Here is a 22,473-nt window from a genome sequence, read left to right on the forward strand (position 1 = left end):
CATCTGAAGGCAGAGGCAGCCCTGTATAGGGAAGTTTTTAATGTTTGATGTTTTATTGTGTTTTAATATTCTTTTGGGAGCCGCCCAGAGTGGCTGGGGAAACCCAGCCGAATGGGTGGGACATAGATGATGATGATGATGATGATGATGATGATGATGATGATGATGATTATTATTATTATTTTGGTTGGCCAGTGTGAGAACAGGATGCTGGAGTAGATCTTCAAATATCTCTTTTTTTTAAAGAAGATATTTATTAAGAGTTTTTAAGGTATAACAAAAAAGTGAAAAAAAAATACAAAATAAAAACAGTTAAAAACACATTAATTTTCCATAACATAACTTCCTTACACTTATTTCCCTGGACCTCCTCATACCTCCCTTCTTTGTATTCCAGTTCAATTTGTTAATTCAGCAAATCCTTACCATTAAACTTTTACCCATTTGTAGAGCCCTTTTTTTTCATAACTCTTAAAGCATTACAGCTGGAAACCACTTAGTTTCTTTCCAACATCCTTCTAACATTCATTAAGATCTTCAAATATCTCAAGGAGAGGAAATATAATACCCATCTTCGAATATCTCAAGGGCTGTCTCATGGAAGATGGAGAAAGCTTGTTTTCTCCTGCTCTGGAGGGGTAGGACAAGACAATGGCTTCAAGTTACAAGAAAAGAGATTCCAACTAAACATTAGGAAGAACTTTCTGACAGTGAGAGCTGTTGGGCAGTGGAACGGTCTCCCTCAGGAGGTATGAACTCTCCTTCCTTGGAGGTTTCTAAGCAGATGTTGAATGGCGATCTGGCATGGATGATCTAGTTGAAATTCCTGAATTTCAGGGGGTTGGACTAGAAAACCCTTGGGGTCACGTCCAATTCAACAATCCTGTGATTCTCTGATACTAGATGGGTTCTTCCTATATTCGTACTCCTTAGATGCCACAGTGTGACTGTGTTGGAGAAATTTATAAGGGGTTCCTAGACTGGAGGTATTCCTCCCCCCCCCCCAAAAAAAAAACCCAAAGTAAAAGATGCAGACTCTAAGTGAAAAGATAGGCCTTTATTGAGAAGCAAATGTGCATAGGGACAGCCTTAAAACTAAGGAGGAGGCTGCAAAGAATCACATCCAAAGCAATGTTTTCATACACTCCCAGATTACACACATGATCTCTATTCACCAGTCAAAGGATCACAGCAATCTTAATAATTGCAACCCAGTGTCATCATCCTGAACCGATCACAATCAGTTGGCTCTTCAGATCAGCCCTCATCATAATATTATGTGATTACATACAATCATTTTTCAGTGTCTTTCTTTATTAAGACTTTGACTAATTTTCCTATTCATTAAATGCCTTCCAATAGCCTCTTTCATCTATCTAGAAAACAATGGAAGATTAATCACAATTGCCACGCTGAGACGTTTCTCTTTTTGTGCGTACAATGGCCACCATAGATTCTAAAAGTTTATTTTGTGTGTGTGTGTTTGTGTTTTCTGAAACGGATACAGTGGTGCCCTGCAAGACGAATGCCTCACAAAGACAGAAAACTCGCTAGACGAAAGAGCTTTCCGTTTTGGAGGTGCTTCGCAAAACAAATCTCCTATGGGCTTGCTTCACAAGGCGAAAATGTCTTGCGAGTTCCTGCGGGGTTTTTTCCCCTCCCCCCTTTTTCTAAGCCGCTAAGCCGCTTATCAGCTGATCCGATAAGCTGATAAGCCGCTAAAAGCCGCTAAAAGCCTCTAATAGCGCTAATCCTCTAATCCGTCAATGGGCTTGCTTCGCAAGACGAAAAAACCGCTAGACGAAGAGAATCACAGAACGGATTCTTTTCGTCTTGCGAGGCACCACTGTATTCACTGCATACAGTACTAGTTCTGTACTGTATAAAGGAAGGAAGGCAAAGGCCTTTTCAGTTTAGCTAGGACATAAACTCAAAAGAAAATGGGATCATCAAAAGGATACAGTTTTGTGAAATTGTAATTTTCTCTGTCAGCTGCAGCCTGGAACCCAAACACTGCAAACCCGGAAGTAAGAGTTCCACTTTGCTACCTTTTTTCCAGAAGCCAAACGTGCTCCATTTTGAGTGTTACGCTTCCGATTTGAGTGCCACACTTCCATTTTGAGTGCTGCGCTGAGGTCTGTCTGTTTTTGCTACTTATTTTGTGTTTTTGCGGCTCTTTTTTGTTTTGTTTTTGTGACTGTGTGGAACCCAGTTCAGCTACTGATTGATTGGTTGTGTGACTGCAGTGCACTGTTTATTGCTTTTATTTTATGGAGCAATGGTCTTGTTCGATAGTAGAATTCATGTGAAATTGCTGTTTTAGGGGTTGTTTTTAAAATTCTGGAATGGATTAATCCATTTTGCATTACTTTCTATGGGAAAGCGTGCCTTGGTTTTGGAATGCTTTGGTTTTGGAACGGACTTCCGGAATGGATTAAGTTTGAGAACCGAGGTACCACTGTATTGCCACCTGGAGCATCAGAGAACATGTCTCCTCCATCTTCTGCAGGACAGCCCTTCTGATTATTGAAGACTACTTTTATGTCTTCCCCATAATCTTCTCCAAGCTAAGCATATCCAGCTCCTTCAACTGTTCTTCATATGGCTTGGTTTCCAGGCCAGTCATCCTCCAGAGGTCATGTTCCACAGGACCCTGACTCTCCAAGTTCTCTATGTCTTCCTCCAGTTACCTGTGATCCTGAAACCAAAGATGCTGGGACCTTTGTTGAGCAAACATGTGCTTGATCAGTGAGCTAGGGCCCCTCCTCATAGGTAGCAACCAACAGTTCCTCAGAAGGAGTTTCTTCCAGGGGAGGTAAAGGAAGGAAGCCTTTGGTACAACCCTGTAATCCAATCACACACACACTATGGCTTCTTTCATCTCAGGTCACTATTCTTGCTTTCCTGAACCATCAAAGCTTTACCTTCTCAGCTCCATCAGATGCCAGTTGATCATAACCAAAGCAAATATATAGTCAACTCTTCTAATAGTGCCTTGAATTCAGTTGCTGCCATTCTGATCGCCAATGCCAGGTTCTACAGTTTACATCAGCTAAGCATGTTTATTCAGAAACAAGTCTTACTGAGTTCATTGGCTTTTCCTCCCAATGAAGTTTGCAGCCTCGTTATTTCATAAACAGTTGCTTCCAGTATCTTTTTTAATTTATCCTTCCAAACATATTTTTCAACTTGAGTACTGGAGCGTTGATTGAAGTTTGTTCAGCTACAAAACTTTGCCTTCACTCACAAAGAAGTGTTTGAGGTTGAAGGATCACCTGTAACATGTTTTCTCCTTGTTGTGAACAGAGTACCCAAAATATAAACAATCCACAAAAAATTGTGGTTTAGGTCACAAGCTCACCTAGATTTTGATTCTGCAGCTATGAAGGGTTTCAAATAACAGAGTAGTTTCAGTTTTATACTGGTGTAAAAGAACAGATGACTTCTAATCTTGGAAGAAGAGGGCATTGCATTATGATCTGCAATACAGTTTCTTCCTCTTTCAGATATGTAAATCTTCTCTTGATTCCTTTGTGGCTATATATTTATAAGTGTAGTCTTTGCTTTGCTTTCAATTTCTTTGTTCTTTAGAATTCTCTGTTGTGATTGTACTTCCCAGACCACAAATCGTTTTTTTTTTATTATTGCAACTTGTGCTGGGAGTATAATTGGCAGCTCTCTTGAAAAAAACAAACCACAAAAACATAAATTTCATTATTCTGTAGAAAGTTTTGATATTAGCAAAGTAGACGTTCAGTTGCTTTTGTTTTATATTTTGGCATCTTGCTAACAGTGAGTTTCTCCTTTCGATTGGAAAAGCTCAAGAAAATAAAAAGTGTTTTTGATTCAATTCTTCTTTGCTTTTTTCCCCTTGCTTTTTTCTTTCTTTCTGAAGTTTGGACAAAAGTTTGGCTTTGTTTCTGCAGTTACTTATATATTGAAGAGCCATGTAGTCATTCACACTTTCTTGCTTTACTAATGATATCTGCTTTCGTTAACCAAAATGGATCCCAACCAAGAAAATAATCAAAGAGAGAGGCTGATGGATTGGTGCATTAATTTCATGCTCTCGGCAGGAACGGACCTTGGTAATATGTTGTCGTGTGCGAGGCAAACATTTGCTACCCTCCCCACAGCCCTTGCAGTGCTGGGTAAACAAGACATGTGCTTTGGGAAGAAGATGTGAGGCTCTGGCAGGGAGTGAACTTTCCAGATAGATACAGTACGACCACATTGCGTTCATTTAACTTGTGCTATTTCAACCTTGTGCGGTTGAAGGCCAGCTGTTTGTAATTGTGTGTGTTAAATGCAAGCAAGGCAGAGAGGAGAGCTTAAAGGGTTTCCCAGAGTAGAAAGAGTTTTTGAGCTCTCTGACTTACCCCAGTGAGGTAAGTCCTGCTCAGTGTGCCAGTTCTGGGGTGCTATCATTGTGGGAATGTTCAGGGAGGCAGGAGAGGATATATTGTTTATTAATATCCTTCCTAACTTGCACTAGCAAAGTCCTTTACTTAGCAGAGTTTCACATTCCCGTTTTAAATGCACAGCGGATAACTGGTTGCAGGCTTGTGTAAGCCTCTCACTATTAGGTTCCTGGTAAGTTCCCTTATGGGGGATGCGGGTAGCGCTGTGGGTTAAACCACAGAGCCTAGGACTTGCCAATCAGAAGGTGGGCGGTTCGAATCCCCGTGATGGGGTGAGCTCCCATTGCTCGGCCCCTGCTCCTGCCAACCTAGCAGTTCGAAAGCACATCAAAGTGCAAGTAGATAAATAGGAACCACTCCGGTTGGAAGGTAAACGGCATTTCCTGGTTGCCAGAAGCGGCTTAGGTATGTTGACCACATGACCTGGAAGCTGTCTGCAGACAAACGCCGGCTCTCTTGGCCAATAAAGTGAGATGAGCGCCGCAACCCCAGAGTCGGTCACGACTGGACCTAATGGTCAGGGGTCCCTTTACCTAAGTTCCCTTATATCTCTCTTAAAGGAAAAACATACACCACAATCTTGTGTAAAGTATATAAAAGAAGTTTACTCGCATTCAGTTCACAGTTGGATCCCTGAAGGCGGACTTTGTTACATGTGGATCTGTCCCATATAGGGATAATCCTAATGTCCTCTGTTGGCTGGAAGCTGCTCCAGTGACGGAGAAAGTCAAAGAGAGAGAGAGAGTGCTGTGTACCTTGTCCTTTTGTTACCTGGACAGGTAAGGTCACACCCACCTCTAGGCACATGCAAAGGAAGTATGTCCCAGCCAGGAAGAAACAGGAAGTTTTCAGCTGGCTGGACCAAGCATTCCCTCACATGTCCACTCTAGGAAAACAAGGAATGTTGTACTTGACTGCTACTTATGTGTCACATCCCACACTCATGGTACCATCCGAGTTCCTGTGGCATCTCGTGTGAGCATCCCTAGGCTTCCAGAGTTTGTTAAAACTTGCTGAGAACTGTAACTCTGTGGGGCCAGAGTTCTTTGAGGAGAAGAATCTATTGTGTGTGCACAGCATCAGAGAGATGGGACCTGGGGACCTTTCCCTGATGCAAAAGCCTTGCAGTTCTGCACTTTATTATTCATTAATGCCTCCCACTGAACCACACACATGGTGTGGATTACTATTCAACTGAACAATCTGAATTCCAGCAGCCCATCGTTTCTTCCCCTTCCTTCCTCAGCTTTCCAGTTACGCTAAGTGAACATTCTTCAATTAGAGGCAGTCTCACAGTCCTACACAGGCAAAGCAATTTGATTTTTCAAAGGAGGCCAGGGATGCAGAATCTATAATATAACTTTCATCTTTAGAAAGAAAATTAGGCATGAACACTGCAGATGGAAATGTTGTTTCAGGGAGGTGTTGCATAAAGGATTTCATTTGTCTTCAAAGCGGATTCCTTCTTTTTTTTTTTCCCTTGCTTGATGATTAATTTCCCTTTCCCTGCAAGAGATGTTTTGTCTTCCTAGGCTTTGTTGTGGCTCTGCACCCTCCTTGAGTGTCTTAAGCTGGCCAGAATGTGTCCTTGAATATTATGATGGCCTGGATGGAGAGGCGTGGGCATCTAGGAACCTCTGTGTGGCTGGAATACCGCCTACAAAACAAAAATAAGAGTTAAATAGGTTGTTGTGTCCACCTTTGCATCTTGCCACCACTGGCTGTGGACCCCAGAAGGTTTCAGATGATGGAATATGGCCCTCACGCTGAAAGGAAAGCTTCCCCAGCCCTGCTTTATGGAAACATGTGGCCTATCCTTAAATGTTTGCTCAGAACCCAACCTCAGAAAAGCTATTTGGTGTATTCCCAACAATAATCACTCCTTAGAAAGTATTCTCTCCCAGATCAGGGTATACATCTATTACGCAGACCTTGTTTGATCAAGAGAAAAATCCACCTTCTTCTTCTCTGGTGATCACCCACGACCCTGAGATTAAGAGTCTCGTGCTCTGCTACTGAGCTACTTCACCTCTGCTTGGAACCCATAGCTGCTTCTTCTTTGGCGATCACTCGTAGCCAAGTAAGTTTGTCTTCCATGAACACGGTCTTAACATTGAGTACATAAGTGACTGTAGAGGCCAATTCTGGATCCACACATCCTTTCACAGTAGGGATATAGGTTTCCAGGTGGGAGTTGATCACGGTGAGGGTTTACCAAATGCACCTTCCTCTTAGCACGTTTCTCCCTTTCATCCTGAGTTTGAGCGTCTTCAAAGCCCATGACACCTTTGGTAAAGGCTGTTCTCCAACTGGAGTACTCGCAGGCCAGTGTTTCCCAGTTGTCAGTGTTTATACTATATTTCTTTAGATTTGCCTTGAGAGAGTCTTAAAACCTCTTTTGTTGACCACCAGCATTACACTTTCCATTTTTAAGTCTGGAATAGAGTAGTTGCTTTGGGAGACGATCATCAGGCATCCAAACAACATGACCAGTCCAAATAAGTTGATGTTGAAGAATCATTGCTTCAACACTGGTGATCTTTGCTTCTTCCAGTACACTGGCATTAGTTCACCTGTCTTCCCAAACGATGCATAAAAAATTTCAGAGACACTGTTGATAGAATCCTTCGAGGAGTTGGAGATGGTGTTTATATCAACATCTTCTAATGCTTTTTCTGACGGTTTTTAGTTTCCCCCCTTCCAACACCTGAGTCACGCTGAGGCAGCCCAACCAAGGCAGGAGATGATCACCTACTTTCGCATCAAATGCCATGGTTTTGATCCAGACCATGAGTTGGTTGTATGTAATTCCTACTGAAATCAATGGGCCTTATCTTATGTCATAACCAGCCTTTCCCACTGATTTCAGTGGGGACTAAATTCAACTAACTTAGTCTGGATCCAACCCAAAATGAACAAATGGCTGCAGGTATGCATTGCGTTTCACACTCCACAGAGTATATCTTGCAAACTGCCATGAGATCTTGTGATGACGGGAAGTATATAAATCTAATAAATAAAATAATAATAAATAAAATATGGCAAGCCCTCTGGGGGGCATTGATCTGGTCTTCACAGGTGATGCATTCATAGGTATTTAAGAACCACACTTGGGGCCAGCTATAGGTTTCTAGAAGCCCTCTAGTTGGTAAAAAAAACACCCACAATATTTATTTATTGAAGTACATTATCAAATACATACACACACACACAGAGAGAGAGAGAGAGAGTCCTCCAGTCTTGTTTTATCGGCTGCAAACTATCTTAAACCAACAAATCAGATAGAGAGGACCTGTGTAAAAAGGAAGTTTCTCAGCAGGCATCTACAGCACAGAATTGCAGCTGCCTGTCTCATTGCCAAGGGGACGGATTTCCATGATGCTGGCGCAGCCATGTTGTCAAGGCCTTGTTGTCAGGAAGCACTGACTGGTCTGGCAGCACCAGCAAGGCCTCCTCAATTGAACACAGGAACCAGGGGGGCATAACTGGCAGCCTGTCCTCACATTGGCCAACGCATGGGAACTCCAAAAGTTAGAACCTGAATGCAACAGCACTCTCCCCACTTGTAATTCCTAGCAAGTGTTAGAGGCAACAATTCTGTTTCCAACAGTGGTAATTTATTCTAAGGTAAAGGGACCCCTGACCATTAAGTCCAGTCGTGGCCAACTCTGGGGTTGCAGCGCTCATCTTGCTTTACTGGCCGAGGGAGCCAGCTGGTCATGTGGCCAGCATGACTAAGCCACTTCTGGCGAACCAGAGCAGTGCACGGAAATGCCGTTTACCTTCCCGCTGGAGCGGTACCTATTTATCTACTTGCACTGTGACGTGCTTTCGAACTGCTAGATTGGAAGGGGCAGGGACCGAGCAACGGGAGCTCTCCCCGTCATGGGGATTCGAACCGCTGACCTAGGCAAGTCCTAGGCTCTGTGGTTTAACCCACAGCGCCACCCGCGTCCCTCACTTTTTCTTCGGACATCCCTATTTTAATCCGAGATATGTTGGAGGCTATGCATTTATAATCCCACCTCACCTCCAAGGTGAGTGTACAAGATTCTCCCCCCTCCCCATTTTAGCCCCACAACAACCTTGTGAGGTAAGTTAGACTGAGGGACAGTGACTGGCCCCAGGCCACCAGGTGTTCTTCACAGCCAAGTAGAGATTTGAACCCTGGTCTCCCAGGTTCTGGTCCAACATACCAACAATCGGGTTTGTCCAATCCTCTGCTGGAGCCATCCAAGTTGGCGGCTGACACTGTGTCTTCCGAAAGTGAATTCCATATTTTATCTGTGTGCTGGTGAAGTACTTTCTCTTGTCTGTCCTGAATCTCTGAAGACATTGGACTCAGCAGCCGGTACAGTTCTTTCAACAAAGGTTTTCCTTGTTGACAGGAGTCTGCCCCACAGAGCAACCTAGCTCTGGCGTAAATATGTGCTGTGAGAAAAGTACTCGTAGTTTTCCGGGAGGTTAGGAAGCCAATCTGTCTCAAGTCCAGGCAATTTGCAATCACAACAACATCTTTCTACAAGTAGTTGCCTTGGGGTCAACTAACCACCTGCCCTTAAGCTGGCAAATCACACTTTTAATTGCCGGCATTTGTTCCCGAGGCAAATGTTATCAGCTCTGCCAATCTATCACTGCTGTCTTTACACAGGCTCGCTGTCATGCATGGTTGAAGGTAGATTACATTTTTCATCTTAATTGAGGCGGCTAGATATGTAACCCTTGTCAAAAAATAAAAATAATTGGCACGTACCCTGCACCCTCGCCTTGCCCGATCATAATTAGATTATTCCTAAGTAGCTGGAATGCAAGGTACGCTGAAGTCATTTTAAAGTACACAGTTCTGCATTTGCATCGCTCTCTGAATGTATCACTGAGACAGTGTTGAAATCAGCACTGACCATCTAGCAGCGGCCACAGATAATTTGGCCAGAGTTGCTCCATTTGTTGACTTTCTGTCTCTCGGGGGAATTTTGCTAGTGAGGATGGAGGGTGGGTGGCAAGAATTCATCTCCGACAACAGGGTCAATACACCATCCCAGAGCCCCCCCCCCCAATGCAATGTCTTCAATGCTGGGCAGATAAAATCACTCGCAGCCATTCCAAACCTGGGGTGCTTCTTTGCTTGGAAGTACTTGACTGGAAGCAGCAGCGGACCTACATTTTGGAGGCCCTGAAGCTTGAAGTGTTATGGGAGCCCGTTCACAACCAGCCATGAGTTTTGGATAACCACTGTTAATCTTCTTCAATGGGCTTGTTCCACAACAGATCACCACACCTTGACATCTGTGCTACGGACTCTCAAACTTTGTTGAAATACAGTGGTACCTTGGTTCTCAAACTTAATCCATTCCGGAAGTCCGTTCCAAAACCAAAGCGTTCCAAAACAAATGTGTGCTTTTCCATAGAAAGTAATGCAAAATGGATGAATTCATTCCAGACTTTTAAAAACAACCCCTAAAACAGATCACTTGCCAGATTACTTACATGGACACCACTTTCATGCTTAGAAATAATTTGCTTCTTTACCTCCATTGTTGTTCTGTCAATGGTTCTCTTGGCTTTGCATCTTTTATCTGTTTCCGCAGTCACACAATCAATCAATCAGTAGCTGAACTACTGGGTTCCACACAGTCACAAAAACAAAACAAAAAGCCACACACAAAACCGCAAAATAAATAGCAAAAACAGACAGACCTCATTGTAGCACCCACAACAGAAGTGTGGCACTCAAAACAGAGCACATTTGACTTCCAAAGAAAGTTCGCAAGCCCAAACACTTACTTCCATGTTTGCAGTGTTCGGGTTCCAAGTTGTTCGAATACGAAGCTGTTCAAAAGCCAAGGTACCACTGTATATACAACAAAAAACTGATCAATGTGAGTCCTGCAACTCAAATTGGGTCTCCTAGACCTAAATTGTTCAAGAAATGTGGACTGAAGTCACTTCTGAGGATCCTCTGGGATTAGGAGCCCTGAAGCTTAAACTTCATTCGTTTCATAGTAGATCTGCCCCACTGTCCGGAAACATTTGAGTGATGGGCGAATTCAGACTTTGGGAACTCCAGTAGGAACTCGTTGACGTAATGGGTGAATCAGAACTTAATGGTGAAATCCACAGACAGCACTAGCAGAGCAGCAGGACCACCAGTGCATCTGCAGCCCAAACACTCGTGGCGGCTGTGATGGAGAGTGGGGAAGGAGGAAGCTCGAGTCTGACCATTGTGCCAGGTCTTGCCCTGCCCTGCTCTCAAAACACCCCATGACAGGGTTCTCCACTGGGCTCCGCCAACAACAAACATATAGAGCCCTGGCTGGATCAGGCCAATGGCCCATCTAGTCCAGCTTCCCATGGCTGGATGTGGAAGAGTGTGTCAGTAGTTCAGCGTACACTCAAGTAGGACCCTGGCAGAGACACATGCCTGACTGGCGTGTTCCCTCCCTCCTGGTCGATCGTTCGGGAGCTTCATAAGCTTTCTTCTGCCCGAACATCACAGCGACCGATGCCAACCGACACCGGCACACCTAGGGATCCGCAGAGTTTGCGCAACTTGCGTGACAGACCTCAGCAACTCAGCATTTTGGCTAATCTACTTTATTTACATATAAACACACACGGAGCACTGCAACATGGCTCCCTCTCTCTCTAGCATCAGACAGCAAAGAGAAAAAGAACAAAGGACAATAGTCCCACTTCACGGAGCACAGTAACACAAACATCCTGTTTCCATCACTTCCCACTCTGTGGAGTCAAAACATATACCGTCTTGTGAAAGACAACAATCCCATGACTGCAATCATGGAGCAGGAATTCTAACAGAGTGGTGGGAGCTGCCTGCCCAGGGATGACACAGAAGATGATTTGGACCCTGGATCACGGTGGTGGGACACTGGGGAGAAGTCTGAGGAAGGGATGACCTGGGAGGTGCTAGAAGCAGGGGAGTTGAGTGATTAAGGAGGGTCAGAAGGAGGAGGACCTTCCAGGACAGGCTTAGAGGCTGAGAGTCGCAGTGTGAGCACAAACTCAGGTCGAGAGCATTCAGAGGTTGACCCTGCTAGCCAGCAGCAGGACAGTCCCAGTCCTGCTGGCGCTCCTTCCCCTCTGATACCTTGATCAAGGAGAGTCCTGCACACTGCTGGGCAATAGGCCAGGCAGGTTCAGAGGCGGAGTCCATCCTCTTTGGCTTCTTCCAGAGCGAGAGGCTAGAGGGGGAACGGCAGGGCCAGTGGTCAGTTTCAGCAACATCTCTGCTGAATTAAGACAAACCAGAAGACTCTGCTGTGTTGTCCTTTTCTGTTAATAAAAGGCTAGCCGCATTCTGTGCCTCCTGTGCTTCCCTGCCCTGTTGATGACTTGGGCTAGCCTGACAGTCCCCTGACACATGGTCACATTGGCCAATCTGATGCCTGTAGGGAATCTGCAAGCACAAACAGTGTCGTATTTATGTATAAGCTAAACAAGCTATAGCTTAGGCCCCCACTCACTTGGGGGCCCCCAAAAAAATTAAAGGGAAAAAAACTGGATGTACATTTCCAAAATATAAGATAAAAAAGAACTAAAATAAAACCTACCTACAGCAACAGTGTTTTGTTTTGTGTTGTGTAGGCTCCTGTGATGGAAGTAATGGGCCTGCTAGCCTGCTCTCTAAAATATCACTGCTTTGCTTCTTTCTCTATATAGGGTGCCTACATTCTACAAGTGCAAATGGCTTTAGATACCTATTAGGTCCATAAATTACCATATAGCATATATGCAACACAAAAAACAGTGACAATTTGTTGTTGACAAAGGACAGCTTGACATGTAAAGGACCCCATTACCTTCAGTAGCTTAAAGGTAAAGGGACCCCTGACCATTAGGTCCAGTCATGACCGACTCTGGGGTTGGGGGCTCATATCGCTTTATTGGCCGAGGGAGCCGGCGTACAGCTTCCGGGTCATGTGGCCAGCAGGACTAAGCCACTTCTGGCGAACCAGAGCAGTGCACAGAAATGCCGTTTACCTTCCCGCCGGAGTGGTACCTATTTATCTACTTGCACTTTGACTTGCTTTCGAACTACTAGGTTGGCAGGAGCAGGGACCGAGCAACGGGAGCTCACCCCGTCGTGGGGATTCCAACCGCCAACCTTCTGATCGGCAAGCCCTAGGCTCTGTGGTTTAACCCACAGCGCCACCTGCGTCCCTCTATGGGATAAGGATAGATGGCAAGAATTCAGCAGAGACAGCATTTGCCACTCAGCTGCATGAGGATACTGCAGCGCTTGAGTCCTGTTACAAGCTTTCTACAAGTATCTGGTCGGCCACTGTGAAAACAGGGGGCGCAGCTAAATGGGCTGTTGCCCCATTGTTCTCTCTCTGGTCACGCAAAGTTGGCAGGTTTTTGAAACGATATGAAAACTTGCCTGACCCGCTTGGCCAGAGGCAGAAGTGGGAAATCGCAAACGCTGATCTCTGTCTTGAACCGCCTTCATCGCTCTGAGAAAAAAGAAAGTGCTATTTGCCTCTAGCTCAAGAAACTTCCTCTCCTCTGAATTTAAGCTAATCACCATAAAAATGAGATTGCAGAGGCTTCGCCATGAATATATTCATCAGCTAGAAAATGGATCCTTGATTTCCCCCCCCCTGCATGGGAAATAATTTGAGCGAGTTGGATTGTAAGAATTTTTTTAAAAATAGGTAAAAAAATGGAACCTATCACTAGGAGGAGTTTTAAATAATTGTGGCAACTGAGCTGATTCAATTTTTTTCTCCTTGCAATTATCGTTTGTGTGTGTGTGTGTGTGTGTGTGTGTGTGTACATATTTTGAGGTTCCCAATCTATTCCTGGTGCCAGAATATGATTCAGAATGAACTCCTGTCAAAACTATCTTTTACAACTGTCAGCAAACAAATCTAATATTCCAGAAAGCAATTTTAACGCAGTGCTTCTGACTGCGTTCAGCTGAAGAAAATGAATTTTCGGCTAAATCCTATCTCAACAAAATCCTCCATTTAATCGCTTGGGAGCAGAGATGGAGGCTGGAAAATGCCAGGCGTCATTCAAATATTAAGTGCAGGAAAGGTGTGTACAGAATCACAAGGCAAAGAAAGGCACCCAGAATTATAGACACACACACACACCCGGAAAAAAAAATCAATTCGGTCCAAAAGCGTCTGAAAAACATCTACTGTTTTCGCTGGCAATGCTGTCTGAATTTTGTTTCTATATTGTCGCAATATATATTGTCCCTTGATTGATAATAGAAGGAAGCATACCCTCCAGCATTTCTCTGATGAAAATAAGGACGTCCTATTCCATAATAATAATAATTTTATTATTGCAGCCTTTAGAAGACATCTGAAAGCAGCCCTGTATAGGGAAGTTTTTTAATGCTTAATGTTTTATTCTGTTTTTATATATGTTGGAAGCCACCCAGAGTGGCTGGGGCAACCCAATCAGATGGACGGAGTATAAATATTACTATTTATTACTATTATTATTATTATTAAATATGACACCCCTATTTCCATTGGAGAAATGTTGGATGGTATGATTGCAGTGGGTTGGACTATGAAAGCAGAGCATAGTCAGCACACAATACTGGACTAGATGGGTCTTTGGCCTGATCCTGCAGACCTTTCTTATGTGCTTATGAAATGTACCCACATAAAAAGCACATTATTATTATTATTATTATTATTATTATTATTATTATTATTATTATTATTATTACTCCACCTTTTCCCCTGACAGGGACTCAGTAACAGGGACTCAAAGTCTACAGATAAGAACTGCCAAAAACATGGGGGGGGGATTAAAAACAATGATAGAATTAAAACCAGTGCTTTTTTTCTTTAAAAATAATAAATGTTTAGGGGTACTCATATTTTGACTCAAGAAAATCACCATTTTACAGTTCAAATCGGGGAAAATAAATACAGTAAACTGAAAAAAGTACAAAGATTTACAAAATGTTTCGGGGTCTGCGTCCCCCTGTGTCCCCCCCCCCCAGTGATTAGATCTATCTATTTATTTGTCTGTCTGTCTGCCTGCCTGCCTATCTATCTAGCTGAGATTCCTAGATAACCCTCAGGGTCCCTTCCAACTCTATGTGTCTTTGAGTCTATATAAAATACCAATAAATACCATAAAAACCTCATGGCACCAGCCCTTCCCTTAAAAGCAGCCTCTTCCCAAAAGCCTGTTGGAACAACAAGGGGGAAGACAGCCTAGCTTCTCTAGGGAGGGAGTTCCAAAGTCTGGGAGCCACCACCAAGAAGACCCTCTCCCATGTTCCTATAAAATTCTATTATTATTTTTTATTCTTAATTGATTTTAGAATGAATTGATTTTAGAATGTATTTCAATTAACTGATTGTGATTTTATGGAAACTGTGCTACTTTTACTGTTGTTAGTCGCTCTGAGCCCGGCTTTGGCTGGGAGGGTGGGATATAAATTGGCTGGGAGGGTGGGATATAAATTGGCTGGGAGGGTGGGATATAAATTAAACTTCTTCTTCTTCTTCTTCTTCTTCTTCTTATTATTATTATTATTATTATTATTATTATTATTATTATTTTATTATTATTAAAAAGAATGCCTGTGAGGGTGGCGGAACCAAGAGAAGGGCCTCCCACTACGATCTCAAAACCCAGGCAGCTTTCTATGAGGGGATGCCGTCTTTCAAATAGCTTGGACCTAAGCCGCCTTAGGCGACTTCACTTTGGAAATTGTTGTTGTTGTTTAGTCGTTTAGTCGTGTCCGACTATTTGTGACCCCATGGACCAGAGCACGCCAGGCACTCCTGTCTTCCACTGCCTCCCGCAGTTTGGTCAAACTCATGCGGTAGCTTCAAGAACACTATCCAACCATCTCGTCCTCTGTCATCCCCTTCTCCTTGTGCCCTCCATCTTTCCCAACATCAGGGTCTTTTCCAGGGAGTGTTCTCTTCTCATGAGGTGGCCAAAGTATTGGAGCCCCAGCTTCAGGATCTGTCCTTCCAGTGAGCACTCAGGGCTGATTTCCTTCAGAATGGAGAGGTTTGATCTTCTTGCAGTCCATGGGACTCTCAAGAGTCTCCTCCAACACCAGAATTCAAAAGCATCCATTCTTCGGCGATCAACCTTCTTTATGGTCCAGCTCTCACTTCCATACATCACTACAGGGAAAATGGCGCTTGTCAACTCCCTCCCTACCCCTCAGTTGGAGCTGGGAGGAAGGGCAAAAATAAAGGTCTGTTAATAAGCTCAGTAGCAATATCTGTTTGGCCCTTGCTCAGCTGTTCACGAGCTGAAATTCTTCCCTCCCCGAGACTGCAAGACCCTGGACCTGGGGGTCCCTTCCAATTCTACAATTCTATGGTTCTATGATTCTTGACATGCCGCATCATGTTTGCAACTGTGACCACTCCTGCATTAGCAACTTCTGTGCCGTTAAGCAATCGTTCAAGCCTGAATTCCGATTCCTGTGGGTGATCTGATATTCCCAACGGGAGGAGGCCGGCAAGGGAATTGGCAATCAATTTAGCTGAAAGGCTCTTGATGCTATTAGTTTGCTTTCAGAGAAATCAGTCAGGGGGAAACTTCAATTTATCAGTGAGCAGAAGAAAACAATAACCTCCCACCCCCTTGCCTTCATTATCCAAATGACCGCAATTATTCAGTACAGCTTGTTCAAAGGCAAAGCAGATCAGTGTTTGAAAGGAAGATTCTAAGTTTTATTTTTGAAAAGAATAATGAATGCACAACTCTGATGGGAGCAGGAGAGTGTGTTCTGATTTATGGTGAGTGCGCTAAACAGAACTTTAAGTTTCTCTTTCTTTCTCCTGTAAAAAGATCTTAAAGGGTCTGTTCTATTTTTTATGATAATTTTTTATTCATTTTCACACAATTTAACAAATTCAGTTCAGTTTCCATACAATATCCCCTTAGCATTTGACTTCCCAGCCTTAGTTCCATGATGTTTCTCTTCAAATCCTTTAATCTACTGCCTAAAATGCAGTACAGTCATACCTCGGGTTACAGATGCTTCAGGTTGCGTTTTTTCGGGTTAAGGACCCGCCGAAACCCGGAAGTATCAGAATGGGTTACTTCTGGGTTTCGGCAGTCGCACATGCGCAGAAGCGCCAAATCGCGCTTTGCGCATGAGCAGAAGCGCCAAATCGCAACCTGCGCATGCGCAGACACGGCACTGTGGGTTGCAAACGCTGCGGGTTGCAAACGTGCCTCCCGCACAGATCACGTTTGCAACCCGAGCATTCACTATACTTATTTCTGTAACATAGGCCCCACATTACATTCCTTTATCATCTCAATCCCTTTGCCTATGCTTCCAGTCCTGCCTGAAATTTCATATGAATATAGAATTTTCTCAAATAATCCAAAAAAGGGTATCCAGTCTTCCACACACATTTCATCTTTTGGGTCTCTTATATTTGCCTCATATTTAAAGGTAAAGGGACCCCTGACCATTAGGTCCAGTCGTGACCGACTCTGGGGTTGCAGCGCTCATCTCACTTTATTGGCCGAGGGAGCCGGAGTACAGCTTCCGGGTCATGTGGCCAGCATGACTAAGCCGCTTCTGGCGAACCAGAGCAGTGCACGGAAACGCCGTTTACCTTCCCACCGGAGCGGTACCTATTTATCTACTTGCAGTTTGACATGCTTTCGAACTGCTAGGTTGGCAGGAGCAGGGACTGAGCAACGGGAGCTCACCCCGTCGCGGGGATTCGAACCACCGATCTTCTGATCGACAAGTCCTAGGCTCTGTGGTTTAACCCACAGCACCACCCACGTCCCTTATTTGTCAATCTCCAAATAGTCCAATATCTTTAAAACCTACTCCTCTTTTGTTGGAACATCTTCCTCTTTCCATTCTAGACCTCTCCTCTCTGCTTCAGTTTCGCCGTGATGTTTGCAGACCACTTAGTTTAAAAGAGGCATTGTGGCTATTCTGGGGTTGAGAGGACCTTGTTCTGAGAGGAATTCTGGGGGAAAGAAGGGGCAGCCACTAGCCAATCAGTGCAAAAAGCTCAGCTCCTTGGTGCTGGTCCCACCCCACTGATAGACACTTCCCTCCCACAGATTCCCTCTGAACCTTCAATAATTTGGAAGTAGAGTGGACCCTCCGGAAATGAACTTAATTCTTTCCTGGGGTCCATAAAGGTAAAGGGACCCCTGACCATTAGGTCCAGTCGTGACCGACTCTGGGGTTGCAGCGTTTATCTTGCTTTATTGGCCGAGGGAGCCGGCGTACAGCTTCCGGGTCATGTGGCAAACATGACTAAGCCGCTTCTGGCAAACCAGAGAAGCGCACGGAAACGCCGTTTAACTTCCCGCCAGAGCAGTACCTATTTATCTATCTAGGTTGGCAGGAGCAGGGACTGAGCTCACCCAGTCGCGGGGATTCGAACCGCCAACCTTCTGATCGGCAAGTCATAGGCACTGTGGTTTAACCCACAGTGCCCCACCCGCGTCCCCCAGGGGTCCGTACGTACCCCAAAAAGTCCGCATCTAGAGGTGCCGCTTCTGCACACATGTGCAGCATGATAGAGCGCTTCTGCACACACGCACGGTGCCCGAGCACTTCTACGCATGCGCACTCGGTGAAACCCAGAAGAATACACTTCCAGGTTTGCCGCATTCACAACCCGAAAGTTATGTTACCTGAAGGTAACGTAACTCGAGGGTCCACTGTATAGTGGTACCTTGGTTCCTGAACGGCTTAGTTGTCAAACAAATCCATTCCCAGATGCAGCAAACCCGGAAATAAGTGTTCCGGTTTGCAAACATTTTTCAGAAGCCAAACATCCAGCATTGCTTCCCCGGCTTCTGATTGAGCGCAGGAAGCTCCTGCAGCCAATCAGAAGCCGCACCTTGGTTTTCGAATGGTTTCGGGAGTCGAACGGACTCCCGGAACAGATTTAGTTTGAGAACCAAGACGCCACTGCACACCTGTTTGGTTGGTTGTCGAATGACAGAACAGCGTTGTATCATTTTTTCCTGTTTTCCTTAGAATCCTTTTATTTATTGCAACAAGAACATCTCCTTCGATAGCATTGACCTAACCTGGGGAGAAAACAGTAAATACCTGATGAAGGGAGCACAGCAGAGGTTATATTTTCTGAGACTCCTTCGGAAAAACAATCTCTCAAAGGACCTGTTGATGGCATTTTACCATTGTACTGTTGAGGGTGTATTAACTTATGGTCTGTGTGTGTGGTTTGGGAGCTGCAAGGTCAGGGGGAAAAAACAATGCTGTTCAGGGTTGTAAAGACTGCGGAGAGAATAATTGGGTGCACTCTTCCCACCTTGGATCAAATCTATGCTTCCAGGTGCCATAAGAAAGCTGCAGAGATAGTGCAGGATAGTGCGCACCCCGGAAATAATCTCTTTCAGCTTCTGCCTTCTGGAAGAAGGTACAGGGTTATAAAGACTAGGACTAGCCGCCTGAGAAACAGTTTCTATCCAAATGCGATTTTGGTTTTTAAACGCAGTGTAAGGTAGTCACTATGGGCATATATTGCATTTAATTATGGGGTATCAGAGTTTCTAGGGGGTTAGCTGGGATAGCAGGCTTGTTGGTTTTTGAATGTCTGATGTAGATTTTTTCAATTTTGTTGTTCTGTATGGGACAATGACAATAAAGAGTATTGTATTGTATTGTATTGTATTGTATTGTATTGTATTGTATTGTATCGTATCGTATCGTATCGTATCGTATCGTATCGTATCGTATCGTATCGTATCGTATCCTCAGACTCATCTACATTAACTTAGAAACAAAAAGCCCAGATATTATTCTCCACTTTCAGTTTTAATGGTTTTACATTATCACCCGTTTCAAGGCATATCTTCTTAGCACCCAGATTGATTTCACACAAGTGTTATGCTGAGCTATGGAATGATGTTTCAATCGCTCGTTTAAGGCGTTCTTTTTTGTTTGTTTATAGAATCATAGAAGTGTGCAGGAATCTCAACTAGATCGTACATGGCTGGTGGCAAACCTCTGCTTAAATGCATCCAAGGATGATGATGATGATAATAATAATAATAATAATAATAATAATAATAATAATAATAATAATTTATTTATACCCCACCCTTCCCAGTTCAGAAAACCGGGCTCAAGGGGGCTAACAACAAAATTAAAACACTTAATTGATGCAACAAAAAAACAGCATAAAATACAGTATAAAACATGAATAACAATAAATTCAGAATTCAAAAAGCAATTTAGGGGGAAAATCCATCCAATAAACATTAGTGAACACCAGGGCTAGCTGGCTAAATTAGTCCTATTTGGGCCAGCAAGGAGACCAGGGAAGAATTAGCTGTGGGATCCCAGAGTGGGTAATCTTCATAAAAAGAGGAGGGGGAAGGAAGGGGAATAAAAGATCAGGCTAAGTTCAAATTGAAAGCCAGGCGGAATAGCTCTGTCTTACAGGCCCTGTGGAAGGAAGTTAAATTCTGCAGGGCCCTGATCTCTTGGGACAGAGCATTCCACCAGGTCGGAGCCATCACTGAGAAGGCCCTGGCCCTGGTGGATATACGTGAACAGGGGGAGAGGGTTAATCCTTCCTTCCCCCAGCTGCAGCCTGCAAAAAACAAAAAGATTTGGAAAAGCCTACCTATTGGCTGGAACAGAAGACTTTTGTCAAGCCTAACTGCTGAGCTGGTGAGGGGCAGAGAGGAAGAGACTGTGGGCCATATCGGCTCTGCAGGCTGCCAATTCCCCACCCCTGAGGCGAATTATTTGGGGAGGCCTTTGCCCTGAAAAGTAGCTGTCAGGGAACTGACATCGGAGCCAGAGGCGGAGGCAAGGCTCCCAAGTGATGCTGGAGAAGGGCCCAGCAGGGAGAGAGGCAGCTCATCAGCTGGGGAAGGAAATCAGCTCAACACCAGGGATAAAGGGGGGCAGATGGGGGAATCGGTGAGAGGGCTCCAGGACTCCTCGCTGGAGACCAGCGGGGAGAGCACGGGTCCTCCGCTACCCACACCCTCCCTGCGCAGAAGACTTCCGCGCAGGGAGAGTAGGAGGAGACTTGGCGTCAAACAGCTTTTATGCTGGAAAAGGTTTAAGAAACGCCCACTGACGGATTCTGCTAGCGACTGAAACAGCCACGAAGTGAAGGGCTGTCCAGACAGAAAAGGTTTAACCAGGCAACCTAGCCAGGAGTGGCGGCAACTTATGCACGAGCAACCCTTATTATTATTACAGTAGCGTATGGATATTTTACATAACTTAATAAATTCATTTGCTACCTTACCTGCCTGAACAGGTGGGGGAGATTTCCCCCATGCAATACTACTACTAATAATAATAATGGATGGGGAGTGGGTGGCGCTGTGGTCTAAACCACTGAGCCTCTTGGGCTTGCTGATCAGAAGGTCAGTGGTTCGAATCCCCGCAGCAGAGTGAGTTCCCGTTGCTCTGTCCCTGCTCCTGCCAACCTAGCACTTGCATGCCAGTGCAAGTAGATAAATAGGTACCGCTGTAGCGGGAAGGTAAACGGCGCTTACATGCGCTCTGGTTTCTGTTAAGGTGTCCCATTGCACCAGAAGTGGTTTAGACCTGCTGGCCACATGAGCTGTCTGCGGACAAACACCGGCTCCCTTGGCCTGAAAGCGAGATGAGCGCCGCAACCCCATAGTCGCCTTTGACTGGACTTAACCATCCAGGGGTCCCTTACCTTTTACTAATAATAATAATAATAATAATAATAATAATAATAATAATAATAATAATAATGTCATTGTTTGTTGTTGAAAACCAATGCCAAGCCTTTGGCTTGGAATCAACTTGATCCCCTCCCCCTCTTTCCTTTTTCCTTTCTCCTTCTGTGATGGAACTCCTATTTGGGGACGTCCCAGGCTTTTTTCTGGCCCACGTAGGACCAGTTTGGATATTTGGCCTTGGTGAAGACTTGATGTTTTCATCCCCTAAAAACTTTTTGATTTGAGTTTCTACTGAAATGAGGCTGCATTTTAATGTTGTATTTTAGTCTTGTTTTTAAGTTGTATTTTAATCAATTGATTTTTTACCTGGTGTTAGCTACCCTGAGCCCGGTCATGGCTGGGGAGGGCGGGGTATAAATAAAATTTATTATGATGGTGATTAATCTGATTTTGTTTCTGGTTTTTCCTGTCAGGAAATGTTTACCGAGAATGCATGGGGAACGGGACCTGGGCTTCCAAGGCCAACTACTCCCAGTGTGAGCCAATTCTGGTTGAAGAGGTCTGTATCTCTCTGGGCTTTCCGCATTCTTGTTGCATGAAGTTTGTCAGTTTTCGGAAAAACCCGGCAAGTTCCCTGTCCTCTCCAACCCAAAGACTTGGGTTCCTCCTTCGCAATGCCTCAGGGGCAATTTCACACCTTAAGAACGTTGGTGGTCTCCGCTCTGAAGCCATCTGAAGGCTTCACTATGCTTCCCTTACTTGCAAGTACAATGACCACTCCTGCTCACAGTATGGAATACACTGGCAGCTCTCTCCCTCTTTGTGGCCATAGCTCAGTGGTAGAGCATGTGTTCTGTACCCAGAAAGTTCCAGGTTCAATCCCCAGCTAGGGCTGGGAAGGTATCCTTTTTATTTGCCCTAATGACCCACCCTCCATGGGTGATGTTTATGGTGGCTTCCTCTACCTGGAGCCCTCTAGATGTTCTGGTCTAGTGGACAGTAGCAAGAGCACAATTTCAGCCAGCTTCCTTCAGGGGTTACCCTGATTTTCTAACACAGATTTTCTCCCCACCCCTTATCACATATAAAAATATGTAATATGTAATAAAACTAATAAATAAGAACTACTACTACTGATATTATTATTATTGATTCAAAAGCTTTACTCACAAAACTTGTTCCAAAAACAGACACAAATAATAATAATAATAATAATAATAATAATAATAATAATAATAATAATTTATTATTTATACCCCACCCATCTGGCTAGGTTTCCCCAGCCACTCTGGGCGGCTTCCAACAAAACACTAAAATGCAATAACCTGTTAAACATTAAAAGCTTCCCTAAACAGGGCTGCCTTCACATGTCTTCTAAAAGTTTGGTAGTTATTTT

The 22,473-nt window shown here is 44.3% G+C and overlaps 1 protein-coding gene across 5 annotated transcripts in view; it reads left to right on the forward strand.

Moving 5' to 3' along the window:
* Positions 1–22,473, forward strand: part of CRHR2 (corticotropin releasing hormone receptor 2) — a 210,135-nt gene that overhangs the window by 106,758 nt on the left and 80,904 nt on the right. For all 5 annotated transcript variants that reach the window (XM_083467114.1, XM_083467115.1, XM_083467117.1 and 2 more), the window contains one exon: positions 21,551–21,636. In XM_083467114.1, the coding sequence (XP_083323240.1) occupies positions 21,551–21,636 (86 nt within the window). The remainder of the gene's footprint in view (positions 1–21,550; positions 21,637–22,473) is intronic.

This window comes from Podarcis liolepis (assembly GCF_965112155.1).
Source record: "Podarcis liolepis genome assembly, chromosome: 12".
Classification (NCBI taxonomy): domain Eukaryota; kingdom Metazoa; phylum Chordata; class Lepidosauria; order Squamata; family Lacertidae; genus Podarcis; species Podarcis liolepis.